At 42.7% G+C, this 15377-nt stretch overlaps 1 protein-coding gene across 1 annotated transcript in view; it reads left to right on the plus strand.

Annotated features, from left to right (window-relative positions):
• The first annotated feature begins 1684 nt into the window (after positions 1 to 1684).
• The window catches only part of ttc39a (tetratricopeptide repeat domain 39A), a 45354-nt gene continuing 31661 nt past the window's right edge, over positions 1685 to 15377 (plus strand). The window contains exons 1-2 of the mRNA XM_007899960.2: positions 1685 to 1852; positions 6369 to 6473. Coding sequence (XP_007898151.1) covers positions 1821 to 1852; positions 6369 to 6473 — 137 coding nt within the window. The 5' untranslated portion in view covers positions 1685 to 1820. The remainder of the gene's footprint in view (positions 1853 to 6368; positions 6474 to 15377) is intronic.

The raw sequence follows: 15377 nt of genomic DNA on the forward strand, positions 1-15377 counted from the left end.
ACAGCAGTGTCCCACAAACAGTCGTAGATTGAAAATGACCAATTTATTATTGTTTTGTTTTGGAGGGATTATTATTAGGCGTTTGGAGTAAGGAAACTTGCCCAAGGTTTCGCCCTCTGCCTGGAACTGAACCCAGATGTCTTGCTTGCAAAGCGAGTGCTCTAACCACTGAACTACAGGACTCTTGCCAAAGGAACTGCATCATGGTTTTCTTTAATATGCTGTCAGATAAACTGCATCCACTGCCTAAGTATGTGGGTTATTATTAAAATTATGCTGGTTTTGATGACAAAAGAGATTTTTATTATTAATCATTCCTCAATGGAACGGGCCACTGAGTCAAGCTGATGCCTCTTGGTGAAAGGGTTAATTCCGACTGAGTTTAACGTATCTGATATGTATGATGCACTTTCTTTCAGATCATCCTTCAATTTAAAATCTGAACTAAAGCTTTACTGTCCATAATTATTTTATTTCCGTGGACAGGAAGAGATAAAGCAGCTTATCTGTGGGGAAAATCCTGCCATTAGGTTTGAATCTATGTGCATGTTACTGGTTGGTTGGTGGATAATGAAAATGTAGACTCTGTAAATTCAAAGGAATGTGATTCCATCCCCTTCCCCTGTCGAGGTCACTGGCTTTATCCAAAGGTATTCAATTAGGCAACACTGCAACCTTTAAGTTTCGCCCACAAAAATATACAGTCAATTCACTTTACAGTATATTCTGTGAAGTGCTTTGAGGCATCTCGAAGATGCGATAAGGCACGATATCAAATGCAAGGATTCTTCTTCTTATTATTCTCAACATTACCTCCCTCAGAGACACCAAGTCCTCATGTATTGGTGCAGTTTCTGGGCTTGTTGAGGTTGGCCACTTCAGCAAAGCCCAGCAATTATTTGGTCCTCGGGGCTTTTTGCTCAGCTGGGTGGGGCCTTTCTGAGTGCAGATAAATTAGATTTGAATGAGCTTACATATTTGTACTTGATTATCTCATTTCTGAGGACTAGTTTCACAGGTTTCTACATGAACCAAACACAGAGTGATGTAAGTTAACTGGTGATAGATAGGAAGTCAATTTAATTACTATTTACTGAATTAAGAATCAAATAGACTAAAGAACAACTTTAAAGATTCTGAAAGATTTTTATCTGTACTTTATACATACTGTATTCAGTGTGTGTTTCTTACTCGATTGGAGTATAACTTATGTAACTGGAACTCAATGAACTGCATGGATAAGCTTTGATGTTCCAATGACCTTTTGTGCTCTGTCACAAACCCGGTGCTACAATATTGGCATAAAATCTTGATGCAGTTTAAGAACAAAAAGGTACATTAGTGGAAAATAATAAATTCATTCACAATTTTTTGGGGGGTAAGAGTTGTGATGTTGTGATATGTTGCTGTTAAAGGGAGGGATTTATTTAACAGTATGAAGAAATTGCTGAATGTTTGTTGCAAAAGAAACGTGTCTCTATGTTTCCTGCATGTAAACTGTACCAGTAAAATATGCCTGGAGTAAACTGTAATATTAAATGAGAACCCAACAGGCACTAGGACCTTTTAGTGCTAGAAGCTAGAAGCAGTGTTTTAGTGATTGACTCCTTGCATGGCCACTAATGTTAAGCTGCTTTTATCACTGCAGGAGATGCACCCAATAGGCTTGTGCTGTCCTGCACATGGGTGGGACATGGACTGTCTGCAGAACAGAGTGTGATTGTCATCCAGACTTAGTTAAGTCGTATTCCTGGGCCATTGTACGGTGTGGTGTAACTCAGGATTGTACAAACTACACTGACAGCCTTTTTCTACTGACAATGTCACAAAGACTTGGCACAAGATCTGAAGGGTGAGTGAGACGTGCATTATATGAAGGTGCAAAGGATTTATTTTATTACTGTGGGAAGGAGGAAATTGGTTTGATCTGAGAATTCAGTGGTTGTATTAAACGCATGAATTTACAGAGCTGGAAGGAAAGTCAGGATTTGCACCATGGATTCATCACAGGTGTGTGTGTGTGTGGGAGGGGGGGTGGGGGCTGTGCAAAGAGGGCTCATTCTTTATTCGCAATAGTGTTTATCAAACCATTTTGTTTTGTTCCCCAAATGTGATTTCAGAATGCGCAGTCCAATGGTTCGAGTCATGGCTTCACTGACAAAAGGCTCTTTGTGAATTCTTATTCTCTAAAGTAAAAGTTCTTGGGAAACATTTTGTTTTAATGAAGACGGCATCAATTCATAGTATGAAAGAAAACATAAACATCAACAAAGAACAATCATTATTACCTGAATGGAAATCCATACCATTTCACCAGTCTTGCAGGGGCTGTTATTTTTCAGGCTCGACTACAACAACAACGTGCATTTAAATAACGCTCTTCACCCCGGACGGTATCTCAGAGCCACAATATGGCATTGTACTCGATTATAGCTGTGTTTGCAAATGTTTCTTTTTAAAAAAATGAATTTGGGATAGAAGCTTATTGGATGATCTAATCCTTGTTTTTTTTAAGAAAAACTAATGAAGGAAATTTTTCATTATTGTAAACCTTGTGCAGTTTGGTTTAATGTCTCTCTCTCTCTGTTCAAAACTGAACAGATCTGATTCGTTTCTTTTTCTGAGATCAGTTTCCTGTCCCATTACTGTTTCTTTTTGTGGTATTGATTAAGTGGAGATCAGAAGAAATTCCAGCCTTTTGCTGTTTGTTTTGCTGTTGGGGCAGTTAGCATCTTATGGTCACTACTGATAATGTAATATTTCTCACAGATTCTCAATCAGACAATGTTATCTTTTGGACGTGGAGGAAGGGGAGAGAGAGATGGTTCAATAGGAAGGCCCAATGCACATCGCATGTTAGAACGGGACTGGACAATGTACACTTGATTCCCGCCTCAAACCTGAAGCGAAAGAGACATAAATGCTTTGAACATTATGAAAAGAAGTGGATATTGCTTCAGATCTGCCCTCAAGTAAATAATCCCCCATTCTGTTTATTTGCTTTAAGTACAATTTATTTTCCTTTATTCGAGGGTAGGATTCTTTTAACCTTTGCTCCTGACTTTGACTGAGGGTCTGAGACCTTGTCAGAGCGGCCTGGGCTTGATTGCTCCTTGGATTTAATCTTTCTCTTAGCTCATTGACAAAAGCAATCTGTCATGGAATAATCACGCCAACTTTTTTTGCATTCGACAAAATAGCACTTTTTTAGGAATGACAGAAAGTCTCACTTCCTGACAATTGTGTTTAACTTTTCTCCTTTTAAGCTCTTTTTATTGCTTTCAGTCACTGACTCTCCTTGACTATCTTTACTCAGGTGTGTTGAGTCAGGAGGGTGAGGCGTTGTCACTTTAGCAGAAGGGACAGAGAGAGCAATTTCTCAATAGACTTTTTACAATTTCTCAAATGTTCTCCAAAGGCTTTCCTGCGTTTTAAAGGAAATAGAAGGGAAGTCGTTTTTTGGTGGCAAATATAGAAATAGTCAGAAAAGTGCAGGTAACGATAATATGTGTTGAGTTTTCATACCTGTCTCAGGATGTGAGTGACGCTGGCACCATTAGTGCCCATCGCTGGTTGCCCTGACTGAGTGATTTGTTTGATCATTTCAGGGTCAACCAGTTAATGTGGCTCTGAAGACACTTGTATGCCAGACTGGGTTTGGGTGGCAGATTGCCTTCCCTGAGGGACATTAGTCAATCAGTTGGATTTGTTATTTATAGCACTCCAGTTGCTTTGTGGCCAATTTTTATAGCTCAAATGACCATCAGTTTTGAATTCCTACCCATGAACTTACCACTGCAATACCATCCATATTATTCCACTGACCCTCTCGATAAATTTGTTGTTAAATATCATTCAGTACAAATTCTTTGAAAATAAAAGTATGCATTCTGACCCTGCGCAATCTAATGAGTAGGAACGCTGTGGCCAATTGTATCCATTTTAATAATGATAATCCTTGCATTTGATATAACGCCTTTTCACGTTGCCTCAAAGCGTTTCACAGAATATACAACTTGCACTTATATAGTGCCCTCCATGCAGGGTCTCAGAGCAATTAACAGTGGCGGAGACTGACTCTGAGTCGGGGGGGTGTGTGGGTCAGGAGGTGACCGTAAACACGGTTTTCAAGTGGGACTTGAAAAGGGGGAGAGGGGGGCAAGGCGGAGGGATTGAGGGAGAGTGTTTCAGTGTTTTGGGGCATAGTGGCAGAAAGTGCAACCTCCAATGGTGGGGCGGAGGGTGCGAGGGACAAGCAGGAGCCGGTGCTAGTCGAGCGGAGGCGCCAGGTGCTGGACTGGGGAGTGAGGAGGCCGGGGAGGGAGGGGCCAGGGAATGAAGGGATTTGAACACGAGAGTGAGAGGATGTTGAAGTGGATGCGTTGGGTGATGGAGAGCCAGTGGAGCCTGGGCCAGAGCTGCGGGGATGTGGGTGTGGAGTTTGGTCGGGCTCAGTATGTGGCAGCAGAGTCTGAATGAGCTGATCTTGTGAATAATGGAGCTGGGGAGACCAGCGAGAGGGGTGAGGGGGGTTGGAGTAATCCAGGCTGGAGGCGACAAACACATGCACGAGGGTTTGGGCTGCATTTGGGGAAAAGTACTGTCGAAGCGGACAACGTGGCGGAGGTGGAAGAAGGTGGTCCTGGTCAGGGACTGGATGTGGGGGAGGAAGGATAGTCTCTGGTCGAACAGGACGCCTAGATTGTGCACTGGTTCGGTGAGTCTGAGGGAGAGCCCAGGGAGGTTGAGGAGAGTTTAGATCCACAGGAATGAAGACGTTGACGGAAGACGAGGAGTATGGCTTCTGTCTTGTCCATTCAGCTGCAGGAAGTTTACACTCATCCAGGCCTTGATGTCAGACAAGTTAAAAGAACATTGGGGAGACCTGGAGTTGGTGCTGGAGGAGGCAAAGTAGATTTGTGTGTCATCCGCAAACATGTGGAAGTTTATCCTGTGTCTGCCGATGACATCGCCCAGAGGGAGCATAGAGATAAGGAAAAGAAGATGGATCCCTGGGGTACCCCGCAGGTGACCGGGCGGGGGGGCGGGAGGAGAACCTGTTTGCTGAGTTGAAATGAAGGCAGTTGGTTAAGTAGGACTCGAACCATGCGAGTGGTGTCCCATTAAGGTAGATGAGGGAGGAGAGGAGGATGGAGTGGCGACTGTGGTGAACGAGGCAGAGAGATCCGGGAGGATGAGGAGGCAGAGGGAGCCCTGGTCACGGATAGAGAGGATGTCGTTTGTGACAAGCGCTATCTCTGTGCTGTGTCAGGGAGAAAACCAGACTGGAGGGGCTCGAGGAGGGAGAGGTGTGACTGAAGTTGATCTGCAACAATGTGTTCCAGGACTTTGGTAAGGAAGGGCAGGTTGGAGATGGGACGGTAGTGTGAAAGATTAGAGGGATCGAGGGTGGAGTTTTGAGGAGGGGTGTGATGACAGCGGTTTTCAGGGCGAGTGGAACAGAGCCTGAGGAGAGAGACTGGTTGACAGGTGTCGGCCATCAGAGGGGAGAGAAGGGGGAATTGAGTGACCAGCAGCTGGGTGGGGAGGCGTCGAGGCAGCAGGTGGTGAACTTCATGCTGGTGATTGTGGTTGAGAGGGAGGAGGGAGAAATCTACTGTAAAGTGAATTCACTGTATATTTTGTGGGCTAAACACAGCAGCCAATTGCCTGCAGGAATGTCCCATAAACAGTTGTGGATTGGGTGGATTTTATTGTAACTGATTATTACCCCTGGAAAGCGATCCGCTAATCGACTAACAACCGGGTTCCTGCTTACTGCTAGATAAAAGCGGGGTGTGGACTAAGGAAACTTGCCTGGGAATTGAACCTGGGTCCTCTTGCTTGTGAGGCGAGTGCTTTAGCCACGAGACTATAGGACTCCAATGTAATACTGTTTATACTGAAGTATTGCAAACGCTTCATTCTACTGCAATTTCACTGCTTCCATAAGTCGCATGACCATTGTGCAGTTATAAGTTGGCTGTAGGTAATTATATTAAACTGCACCAGTTTTAACTCAATTAAAAAGCAGATTAACTCAGAAATTTTCCACTACTATTGAGAACCTCAGAAATGCAAATGATATAAACTATTTGTCAATGTGTGCTTTCGCAATGTGGAGAGGTTAGAATCATATACAGGGGAGAGTGGGGGAAAGGGAGAGGATTGTTTGATTTTAAAATTGGTCATTCAGCTTGCCTGTTTGTGGAACGTCACTGTGTGCAAATTGGTTACTGCGATCACCCGCAAATTTACAGTAAAATTCCTTGAAGCGCTTTGAGACATTTTGATCACCTGATAAGGTTCTTTGTCAAATCATTGCTGGCCACTTTGTCTTGATTTTTGTGTTGTGTTCTTTTTAACAGTTTATCTAAAATAGACCTGAAAATCTCTTTGGATGAATGTATGGCTGCCTTGGACCTGTTTCTAAGCAACAGATTTGGAGATGCCTTGGCCAGACTTCAGCCCAAGTAAGAAAATTTAGATTGGATTATTTGTGTGAAGCTTTCAGGATGAAGGAGTTGAATTTAACAACAACAACAAATTGCATTTGCACAGCACCTTTCATGTCAAGAGGAAGCCGCAAGGTGCTGGACAGTGGAAGATTGCACCCAGAGCTGGGGGTCGGAATCAAGAGGGATGGAGGGCAAGGGGGTGGGAGGATGACTGAAAGTGAGATTAAATAAAAAGGTCTTGAGATGTGCCTTGAAGGAGAGGCTCTGGGATGGAGTTCCAGAAGGTGGGGGCAGAATGGCTGAAAGGCCCAACCAACTTTGTACTGATGCAGACTGTGTAATCACAATAGCCCATGTGCAACTGAGTCAAAAAAAGCTGTGGGGAAAGAGCAGAGAAATGAGATTAGATTATAAGGCTCCAGTGGAAGAATTGGCTATAGCATAGCCAAGTAATAATAATCCTTGCATTTGATATAGGCCTTCACATCGAGAAAACATCCCAAAGCACTTTACAGGACATATGCAGTGACTGTGTGTTTTAATGGGATTATTGTATCCAATTCTGGTCCCCACACTATAAGAAGGATACAGCAGCAATCCAGAGTGTAGAGTAAATTTAAGAGGTTGATACAACAACAACAAGATTGCATTGCACGTTGGGAGGACGTCCCAAGGTGCTGGACAGTTGGGTCGGAACCCAAGAGGGGGAAATGGTCAGGATGAGGGGAGGGGAGGGAAGGGACGGAATGAGGAGGGGATAGAGAGTCGAGAGGGGAGGTGAAGTCACGGTTGAAGAAAAAGATACCAGGACAGTTAGGTTACTGTTATGAATAAGTGAGGCTTTTTAATGTTAGAAATGAGGTGTTTAAAGGGGGATCTAATAGAAGTGTTTTAAATTGTAAAAGGATTTGATAAGGGAGAGGTGAACATAGGTGAGTTTGAAGCGGTAGGTTTTAAGATGGAACTGGAAGACAAATAGAAATCCTCATATATGTGGCCATTTGTGTGGCTTTGTTGTGTGAAAATTGACTGCAGCATTTACCTGCAAATACAGTCACTGTGCTTTGCAGGAACCCTGTGACGTGGTTTGAGATATTTCTATGTTACAGACACCATATTCAAAGCAAAGTTCATTATAGTGGTCATCATTTACCTTCGACAAAATATGAAGGAATGATAATTACCTGAAGCTTCACAATTATACCATCCCCAACTCCTATCTTATTATCAGCGACAGCATTATGTTCTGTGCGTCACTGAATTCTTCACTTTGTTTAGAGTTTTGTGTCGTCGTGGCTACTGAAGGGCGAGGTGTTGTGGTTAATGTTTTATTTTGGATCGAGAACGTGGCACTAGGTTGGGCCAATAAAAGATTTGTCACTTTTAATTCCAACCTCATTACGTCATTCCACAAAGTGGGATAAATCAAGCACAACCTACCATAACTGACGTAACTCGGTGACTGTGTTTCCTTGTCATGGCTTGGCATGACTTGGATGAGTTGGATGATTTGGCAACAGACTTGGCTCAGGGGACAGACGGCTGATTTGAGCTGACCCTTGGGGTGGATGGGGAGTGGGGGTGGGGAGTGCTACCAACTATAAGCCAAACTGCCAGTCCAGCCTGAAATCTTAGCAGCCTTAGTTACTATCTGCCCAAAGCCTTGTGTTGGCTCCTGAGGCAGCCTGAAGCCCAGGCAGTTTTGCTCCTCCTGCGACCTACTAAAATATTACTAACCTCTCTGTTCGGAGGGCACTGGCCTGCTCCACGCACACCCCCACCCACCCCACCTTCAGGCCCATCACAAGATTGTCCCCTTTGACATTGCCTTCCGTCATCCTCCCACCTCCACCCTCTTGACTATAACCCCCAGCTCACTGTCCAGCACCTTGGGATGTCCTTCTGACGTGTGTAAACATTTTCATTGTTGTTCGCCATCTGATCGCTGTGGTCCCAATAGCCTCCCCACAGACAACAGATATTGTTGTGGTCACACTCTGATAAGATCCAACTGCAAAAACAATTTATATATACAATTATAAAGCGCCTTCCACGTCAATAGGACATCCCAAGGCACTGGGCAACTATACTCAACCGTAATTGTAACTGTTGGCACAAACTTCTCTGTGAGCATGTCCCAGGCAAAAAAAGAGTCAATATGAATTAATATCAATTTACAAAATTACAATGAAAACATGTGGATTTAATAAGGGAGGGAGTACCAAGATAATTTTATCTCCGCTCTCCTCTCTCAGTGTAAAATGCTGTATTTGAATAAACCTAATCTGGGATTCTGGGCTTTAGCTTCTCAGTAACTAGTACACAGTAATATTGACAAAGCACCATTTACAGTCCAGTGCCTTTTGACTAGAATACCTCAACAGAAACAACAGATGCAACAATACCCTCCCACCTAATAACCTGTCAGGGACAGCCCTACCTCCAAAGCAAATTCTCCCTTGCAGTTGATGAGTCATTTAAGGAAACCGGCAGCTTCTTTGTACAGTATTGATCTGATTGAAGTTTTTGCAAAAGAAACTGGAATGTTCAGAAATATAACACAGACAACAACAACAACATTACATTTGTATAGGCCTTTCACGTTGGGAGGATGTCCCAAGGTGCTGGACCTACAGTTTGACAAGGCGAGTAAACATCTTATTTTATGAAACATTTAAAAAGAAACTTGATCCTGTATGTGGGGTGGGGGGGGGAGGGGAGTGTTCTGGAGGAACATAGAAACAGGAGTAGACCATTCAGATACTCGAGCCTGTTCCGCCTTTCTATAAGATGTCGCAGAGAAAAGTTGCGATAATATTCATATCACTACCAGCATGGTTGCCAAAAAACCTGTGTAAACTTAAGGTAAATGAATCTCAGGGGCCTGATAAATTTCATCCGAGGATCCTGAAGGTACTAAGGGAGGAAGTCGCAGAAATGCTAGTACAAATCTTTCAAAAATCACTGAATACTGGAGAGGTTCCGGGGGACTGAAAAAAGGCAGATATTACTCTTATTTTTAAGAAAGGTAACAAAAGTGACCCAGGAAACTACAGAAGTTGGACGTCCATTGTAGGTAAAGTTATGGAGACTCTTACTAAGGATAAAATCATGGAGCATCTGGACAGAAATAAAATCACAAATAATAGCCAGTATGGGTTCATGAAAGGAAGGTCTTGCCAATCTTAATTTACTATTTTTCTTTGACGGTGTGACAAGGGAGCTTGATAAGGGTAAGGCTGTGGATGTTGTTGATCTGGATGTCAGTAAGGCCTTTGATACAGTTCCTCTTGAGAGGCTGGTACTGAAAGTGAAAAAAAGCGGGAATCAGTGGAGGTATATTACAATGGATACGCAATTGGTTGACCGGAAGTACCCAGAGGATGGTGGTACAGGGAATGTGATCAGACTGGGAAAATGTTGCCAGTGGACTTCCACAAGGGTTTATTTTGGTACCTCTTTTATTAATGTTTTTATAAATGATCTGGAACTAGGAGTCGCAAGCACAGTGGCTAAGTTTGCAGATGACACCAAGCTAATGAAGGTGGTAAAAATAATAATAATCCTTGCATTTGATATAGTGCTTTTCACGTCTTCTAGATGTCTCAAAGCGCTTCACAGAATATACTGTAAAGTGAAACAAAATACTGTAGTTGCTAGAAATCTGAAAACAAAAACAGAAGTCGCAGGTCAGGCAGCATCTATGGAGAAAGGAAAGTGAGTCAACGTTTTGGGTCCACGACATTCTGACGAAGGGTCGTGGACCCAAAACGTTGACTCACTTTCCTTTCTCCATAGATGCTGCCTGACCTGCTGAGTGTTCCCAGCGACTTCTGTTTTTGTATCTGTAAAGTGAATTGACTATATTTGTGGGCAAAACGTGGCAGCCAATTGCGCACAGCAGTGTCCCACAAAAAGTTGTGGATTGAAGTGACCAAATTATTATTGTTTTTTTTCTTGAGGGATTATTATCAGGCGTGTGGAGTAAGGAAACTTCCCCAAAGTTTTTCCCTGCCGGGAATTGAACCAAGGTCTCTCGCTGATTGCGAAGCTGAACGTGAGGATTTGAACATACTTGGGAATTGGGCGGATGAAATTCAATGTGGAGAAATGTGGGGACAAAAAATCCTGGGAGGGACTATAACTTGAATGGAAAGAAAACATGTATGGAAAATGAAAAGGACCTAAGGGCCCTGATTGATAATAAATCGATGCTCTCCCAACAATACTCTGTGCCAGTGAGTAAAACAAACCAGATGTTGGGATGTATCAAAAGATCAATAGGAGCCGAAATAGTGGGGTAATCCTGCCACTGTATAAATCATTGGTGAGACCATACTGTATACAGTTCTGGTCGCCGCAGTAGAAAAAGGTTATTGGAGAAATCGAGAAGATACAGAGGAGGGCAACCAAAATGATTGAGGAATGGAAGGACTGGACTATAAGGAGCGACTCAGTAATTTGGGCATGTTCACATTGAAAAAGAGAAGATTGAGAGGTAACATGATTGTTGTCTTTAAGCTTCTAAAGGAGCAAAACAATCTAGATCATGACAGGCTGTTTCAACTTGTCCAGAATAGTAAAAGGAGGCCATGGCCTGCGATTCAAAGAGGGTAAATTCGGAATAAATCTACGCAAACACTGTTTCAGTGAGCAAATAGTGAACCTGTGGAACAGGCTCCCTAGGGAGTCGGTAGAAGCAGGAAATGTTGATTCTTTCAACGCATATCAGATAGTTTTCTTTTAGGAAATAACATGATGGGATACAGTACATAGGTAGTTTGGGACGTATGTACATCCAACTAAATGGACCTTGGTCCTTTTTCATATAGTATTCCTTATGTTCTTATTCATATATTAAGATCATGGCTGTACCTCAACTCCAATTACCCACTTTTGCCCTGTATCCTGTGATACTCTGACCTAACAGATATCTGTCCACCTCAGCATTGAAAATGTGAATAAATAATAAATAATAATAATGCTTGCATTTTGATATAATGCTTTTCACGTCTTCTAGACGTCTCAAAGTGCTTCACAGAATATACTGTAAAGTGAATTGACTGTATATTTGTGGGCGAATGGATCCAGCATCCAAAGTCTTTTGGGGAGAGAGTTCCAGATTTCCACTACCCTTTGTAGTTCTTTTTACACTATTTTATGTGAAAAAGGGATGAGGTTGGTGGGCTGAAGGGCCTTCTTCATCCAAACCAACTTGTGATCTTTTGACAAGAAAGAGTCTTCATTTAAAAGATGTAGAATGCCTTATTAACTGATCCTCGATAATAAATCCCATGGATTAGATTCCCAAAAAATATTCTCCGAAGAGAAGCAAAAGCATAAATCCCATGGATTAGATTCCCAAAAAATATTCTCTGAAGAGAAGCAAAAGGAGGAATTGTAATTTGTGCTTTACACTGGAACATATTGCTTCTATTTTTTGTGTTAAAAGTTTCAAAACTTTTTAAAATCCGTGAATTCAAAGTAAAATGAGCAACAAATCTTAACTGTGGTTTAATGCGCATAGCAGTGTCCCACAAACAGTTGTGGATTAAGTGACCAAATTATTATAATAATAATAATCCTTGCATTTGATATAGCACTTTTCACATCTTCTAGATGTTTCAAAGCGCTTCACAGAATATGCTGTAAACTGAATTGACTGTATATTTGTGGGCGAAATTAATTATTATTATTATATGATATAAATTCAAGTTGCTGTTGTTGACCCCACTGCTTTACTCAAAAACCTTTACTGTCAAATGGACTCTGGATGATGGAACTAGTTTCTCTTGACTCACCTGAGGATATGCTTACTTGAACAAACTGTGGTGCCTAATACACAAAGGGTTTTCCCTATGAGGATAAGATGTTCCGTTGAGGTTTGAGTTTGATTTTGTGCAGCTTTTCCACCTATATAACTCAAGACAAGTTCACCTTGAACAGCTTATTGCCTGAGTGTGCAAATTGTTCAGCTGTTTTGCACTGGTTTGTGTGTTTAAACTCCACATAAAGTTTACATTCAATGCAAATTGCATATGAAATCATAGGTTTCAACAAAGAAACCCAAGGTAAGATCCTATGGTCCCAGTTCAGGGATAGTATGATTAGGTGCAGGGTAAAGCTCCCTCTGCCTTCCTTTAACCCCAACTTCAAAAGAGCAATGTTTATGTGAGATTTCCATTTCATACTGCAAACCACCCTTTTCTCTTCGAATGAAATTATGAATGTAATTTAGTGTTCAGTTATGAAAAGTTTCACTCTCCACCTTCTTGAGAACATTGTTAAACAGTGATTATTAAATCCATGATCAGCTCCCATTCCAACTCTGTTTCCCAGTGTAACATTTATTTGCAGTGATCTATCAAATACTCATTGCTGAGCCTCCGATGCACACGTGGCACCCGTACATCCTGGCCTTTTGTGTTCATGAAATAAAAGCATTAAATTGACGGTTAGCAGCCCAGTATCCTGCAACATCTGCTGTAGGTTTCCTGCTCAGTTTTAGTTCTTATACTTGAGAAATGGCAAGTGAGGAAGTCGGGAACCACAGAATATTTCTTCATTAACCGTGTCCTAGTCAATCAACACACAAGCTTTCTTATTTCTGAGCTGTGAATGGGAGGTTAGGACAGGCGTTCCTTGGAATTAAGGAAGTCTGAATGCAGCCAAAGTTTGTGTAGACCCCCTGGTGTGGGGTGGAGGGCTGGAGAGACGGGAGAGGCTTGAGTAGATCACAATGGGAACTTGTTCTGTCACTCCCCAAAACTACCAGGAAATTGGACAAACTATTTTTGTCGCATGATTTAAACCACCCAGTCTGAGCGCTTTAGGAAATGCCCTATATGTCCAGTAGACCTTTATTTCACAAGATCACAAAAGAACTTCATATTAAGAAGTCCTGTAGTCCTGTAGCTCAGTGGTTAGAGCACTCGCTTTGCAAGTGAGAGACCTGAGTTCAATTCCCGGCAGATGGCGAAACCTTGGGCAAGTTTCCTTACTCCACACAGAGCCTAATAATAATCCTCCAAAACAAAAACAATAATAAATTGGTCATTTTCAATTCATGACTGTTTGTGGGACATTGCTGTGCACAATTGGCTGCCGCGTTCGCCCACAAATATACAGTCAATTCACTTTACTGTGTGTTCTGTGAAGCGCGTTGGGACGTCCTCCCGACGTGAAAAGCGCTATATCAAATGCAAGGAATATTATTATTAAGAACGTCCTCGTTGGTCTGTGTGATCTCGCTATTCAAGATACCGCAGGTTCAGGTTGTGTGAAAGGTATGTTTAGGGCAGACCTGAGTGGATACAGTGGACAGTATTCTGGAAAGAATGTTGTCAAATAGACTGAAAGGTTCCATCCTGTCTCATTCGATGAGCCTTCCTGATAATGGCTTAACATTGACCGGCTACTTTCAGCGCGTGATCAATAATCACAATCAAAACCATTTGCCTCAATGTTAATGGGCCCCCCCAGTCAGTGCGAATTCCCCTTCCAATGTGCATTACGTTGATGGAAAAAAAATGTGGTCACTCAATCCATGACTGTTTGTGGGACACTGCTGTCCGCAATTGGCTGCCGTGTTTTGCCCACAAAATGTACAGTCACTACATTTTACAGTATATTCTGGGAAGCGCTTTGAGACGTCTTGAAGACATGCCCTCAACTATCCTTTCTACCCCACATCTGCGCCATGACCCGCTTTGACTTCCCCCACCTCCATAATACCACCCGGCTCCGCCACTGTCTCTCACTGCAGGCTGCCGAAACCCTCATACATTCTTTCATAACATCGAGACTCGACTATGCAAACTCAATGCTTGTCGGCCTTCCCAACTCCTCCCTCCACAGGCTGCAGATCATCCAGAATTCTGCAGCCCGTGTCCTCTCCTGCACCAGGCCCCGCGACCCTATCACCCCCATCCTCGCCCGACTCCACTGGCTTCCCATCACACAGAGGATACAGTTCAAGATCTTGGTCCTCATCTTCAAAGCCCTCTATTGTCTTGCTCCCACCCCCTACGCCTGCGACCTCCTACCATCCTGTTCACTTCCTCCGCTCAGCGGGCTCCGGCCTGATTCACGCCCCCTGCCTCGCTCACCCCACTATTGGCGAGTGGGCCAGCTGCCACTCTGCCCCCATCCCGCAGTCCCTCCGTCTGGTCCCCTCCCTTGCCACCTTGAAGACCCATCTCAAGACCCTCCTGTTCCACTGTGCTTTTGATCATCCTGCTTCCCTCCTGCTCTTCACTCTCCCCAACTCCAACCCCCAGCTCGGGTCCGAAACTGTCTGTCCAGCATCTTGGGACATCTTCCCGACGTGAAAGGCGCTAAACAAATGTAATTGTGTTGTTGTTCTTGTTGATAAGGAGGTGAAATGGATTATTATTATATGGAAGGGGAAAGTTATTTTGAAACTTGTGTTTATGATGGCAGGTTACAATTTCCCGACATTATTTTGGATTTTGGTGTTTTGGATCCGCTGTATTGTTTGAGATATTGTCCTTCGAATTAGATGTTAAACCAAGGTGTTGTTTGACCATTGAAAATAGAAGGAAGTTGGTGTCTTGACTAACAATCTTCCAGATGTAATTGATCATTCACTTCATTTACAAACGGTGGGAAAAAGGGCAGGTAAATAGGAGTGAAAGAATTGTTCTTTAAAAGAGTAAATGCAGATACAAAATGCCTTCTTCTGTGCTGTAAATTTCTATGATTCCGTGGTTAGCTGTGGGACATTGCAGTCCACAAAATTGGCTAAAAATAGTAATCTTTTTGTAATTTCTCTGTAACTCATCAGAAACAAGGAACGAAGAGCCAGCTTGGCTTATATCTCTAGAGTGACTCGTAAATATCTGCTATACAAACAAAAAAAATTGCCTCAACAAAAAGGTTTATCTTTCTTTGACAATG

This window comes from Callorhinchus milii, unplaced genomic scaffold (assembly GCF_018977255.1).
Source record: "Callorhinchus milii isolate IMCB2004 unplaced genomic scaffold, IMCB_Cmil_1.0 Scaffold5, whole genome shotgun sequence".
NCBI classification, from domain to species: domain Eukaryota; kingdom Metazoa; phylum Chordata; class Chondrichthyes; order Chimaeriformes; family Callorhinchidae; genus Callorhinchus; species Callorhinchus milii.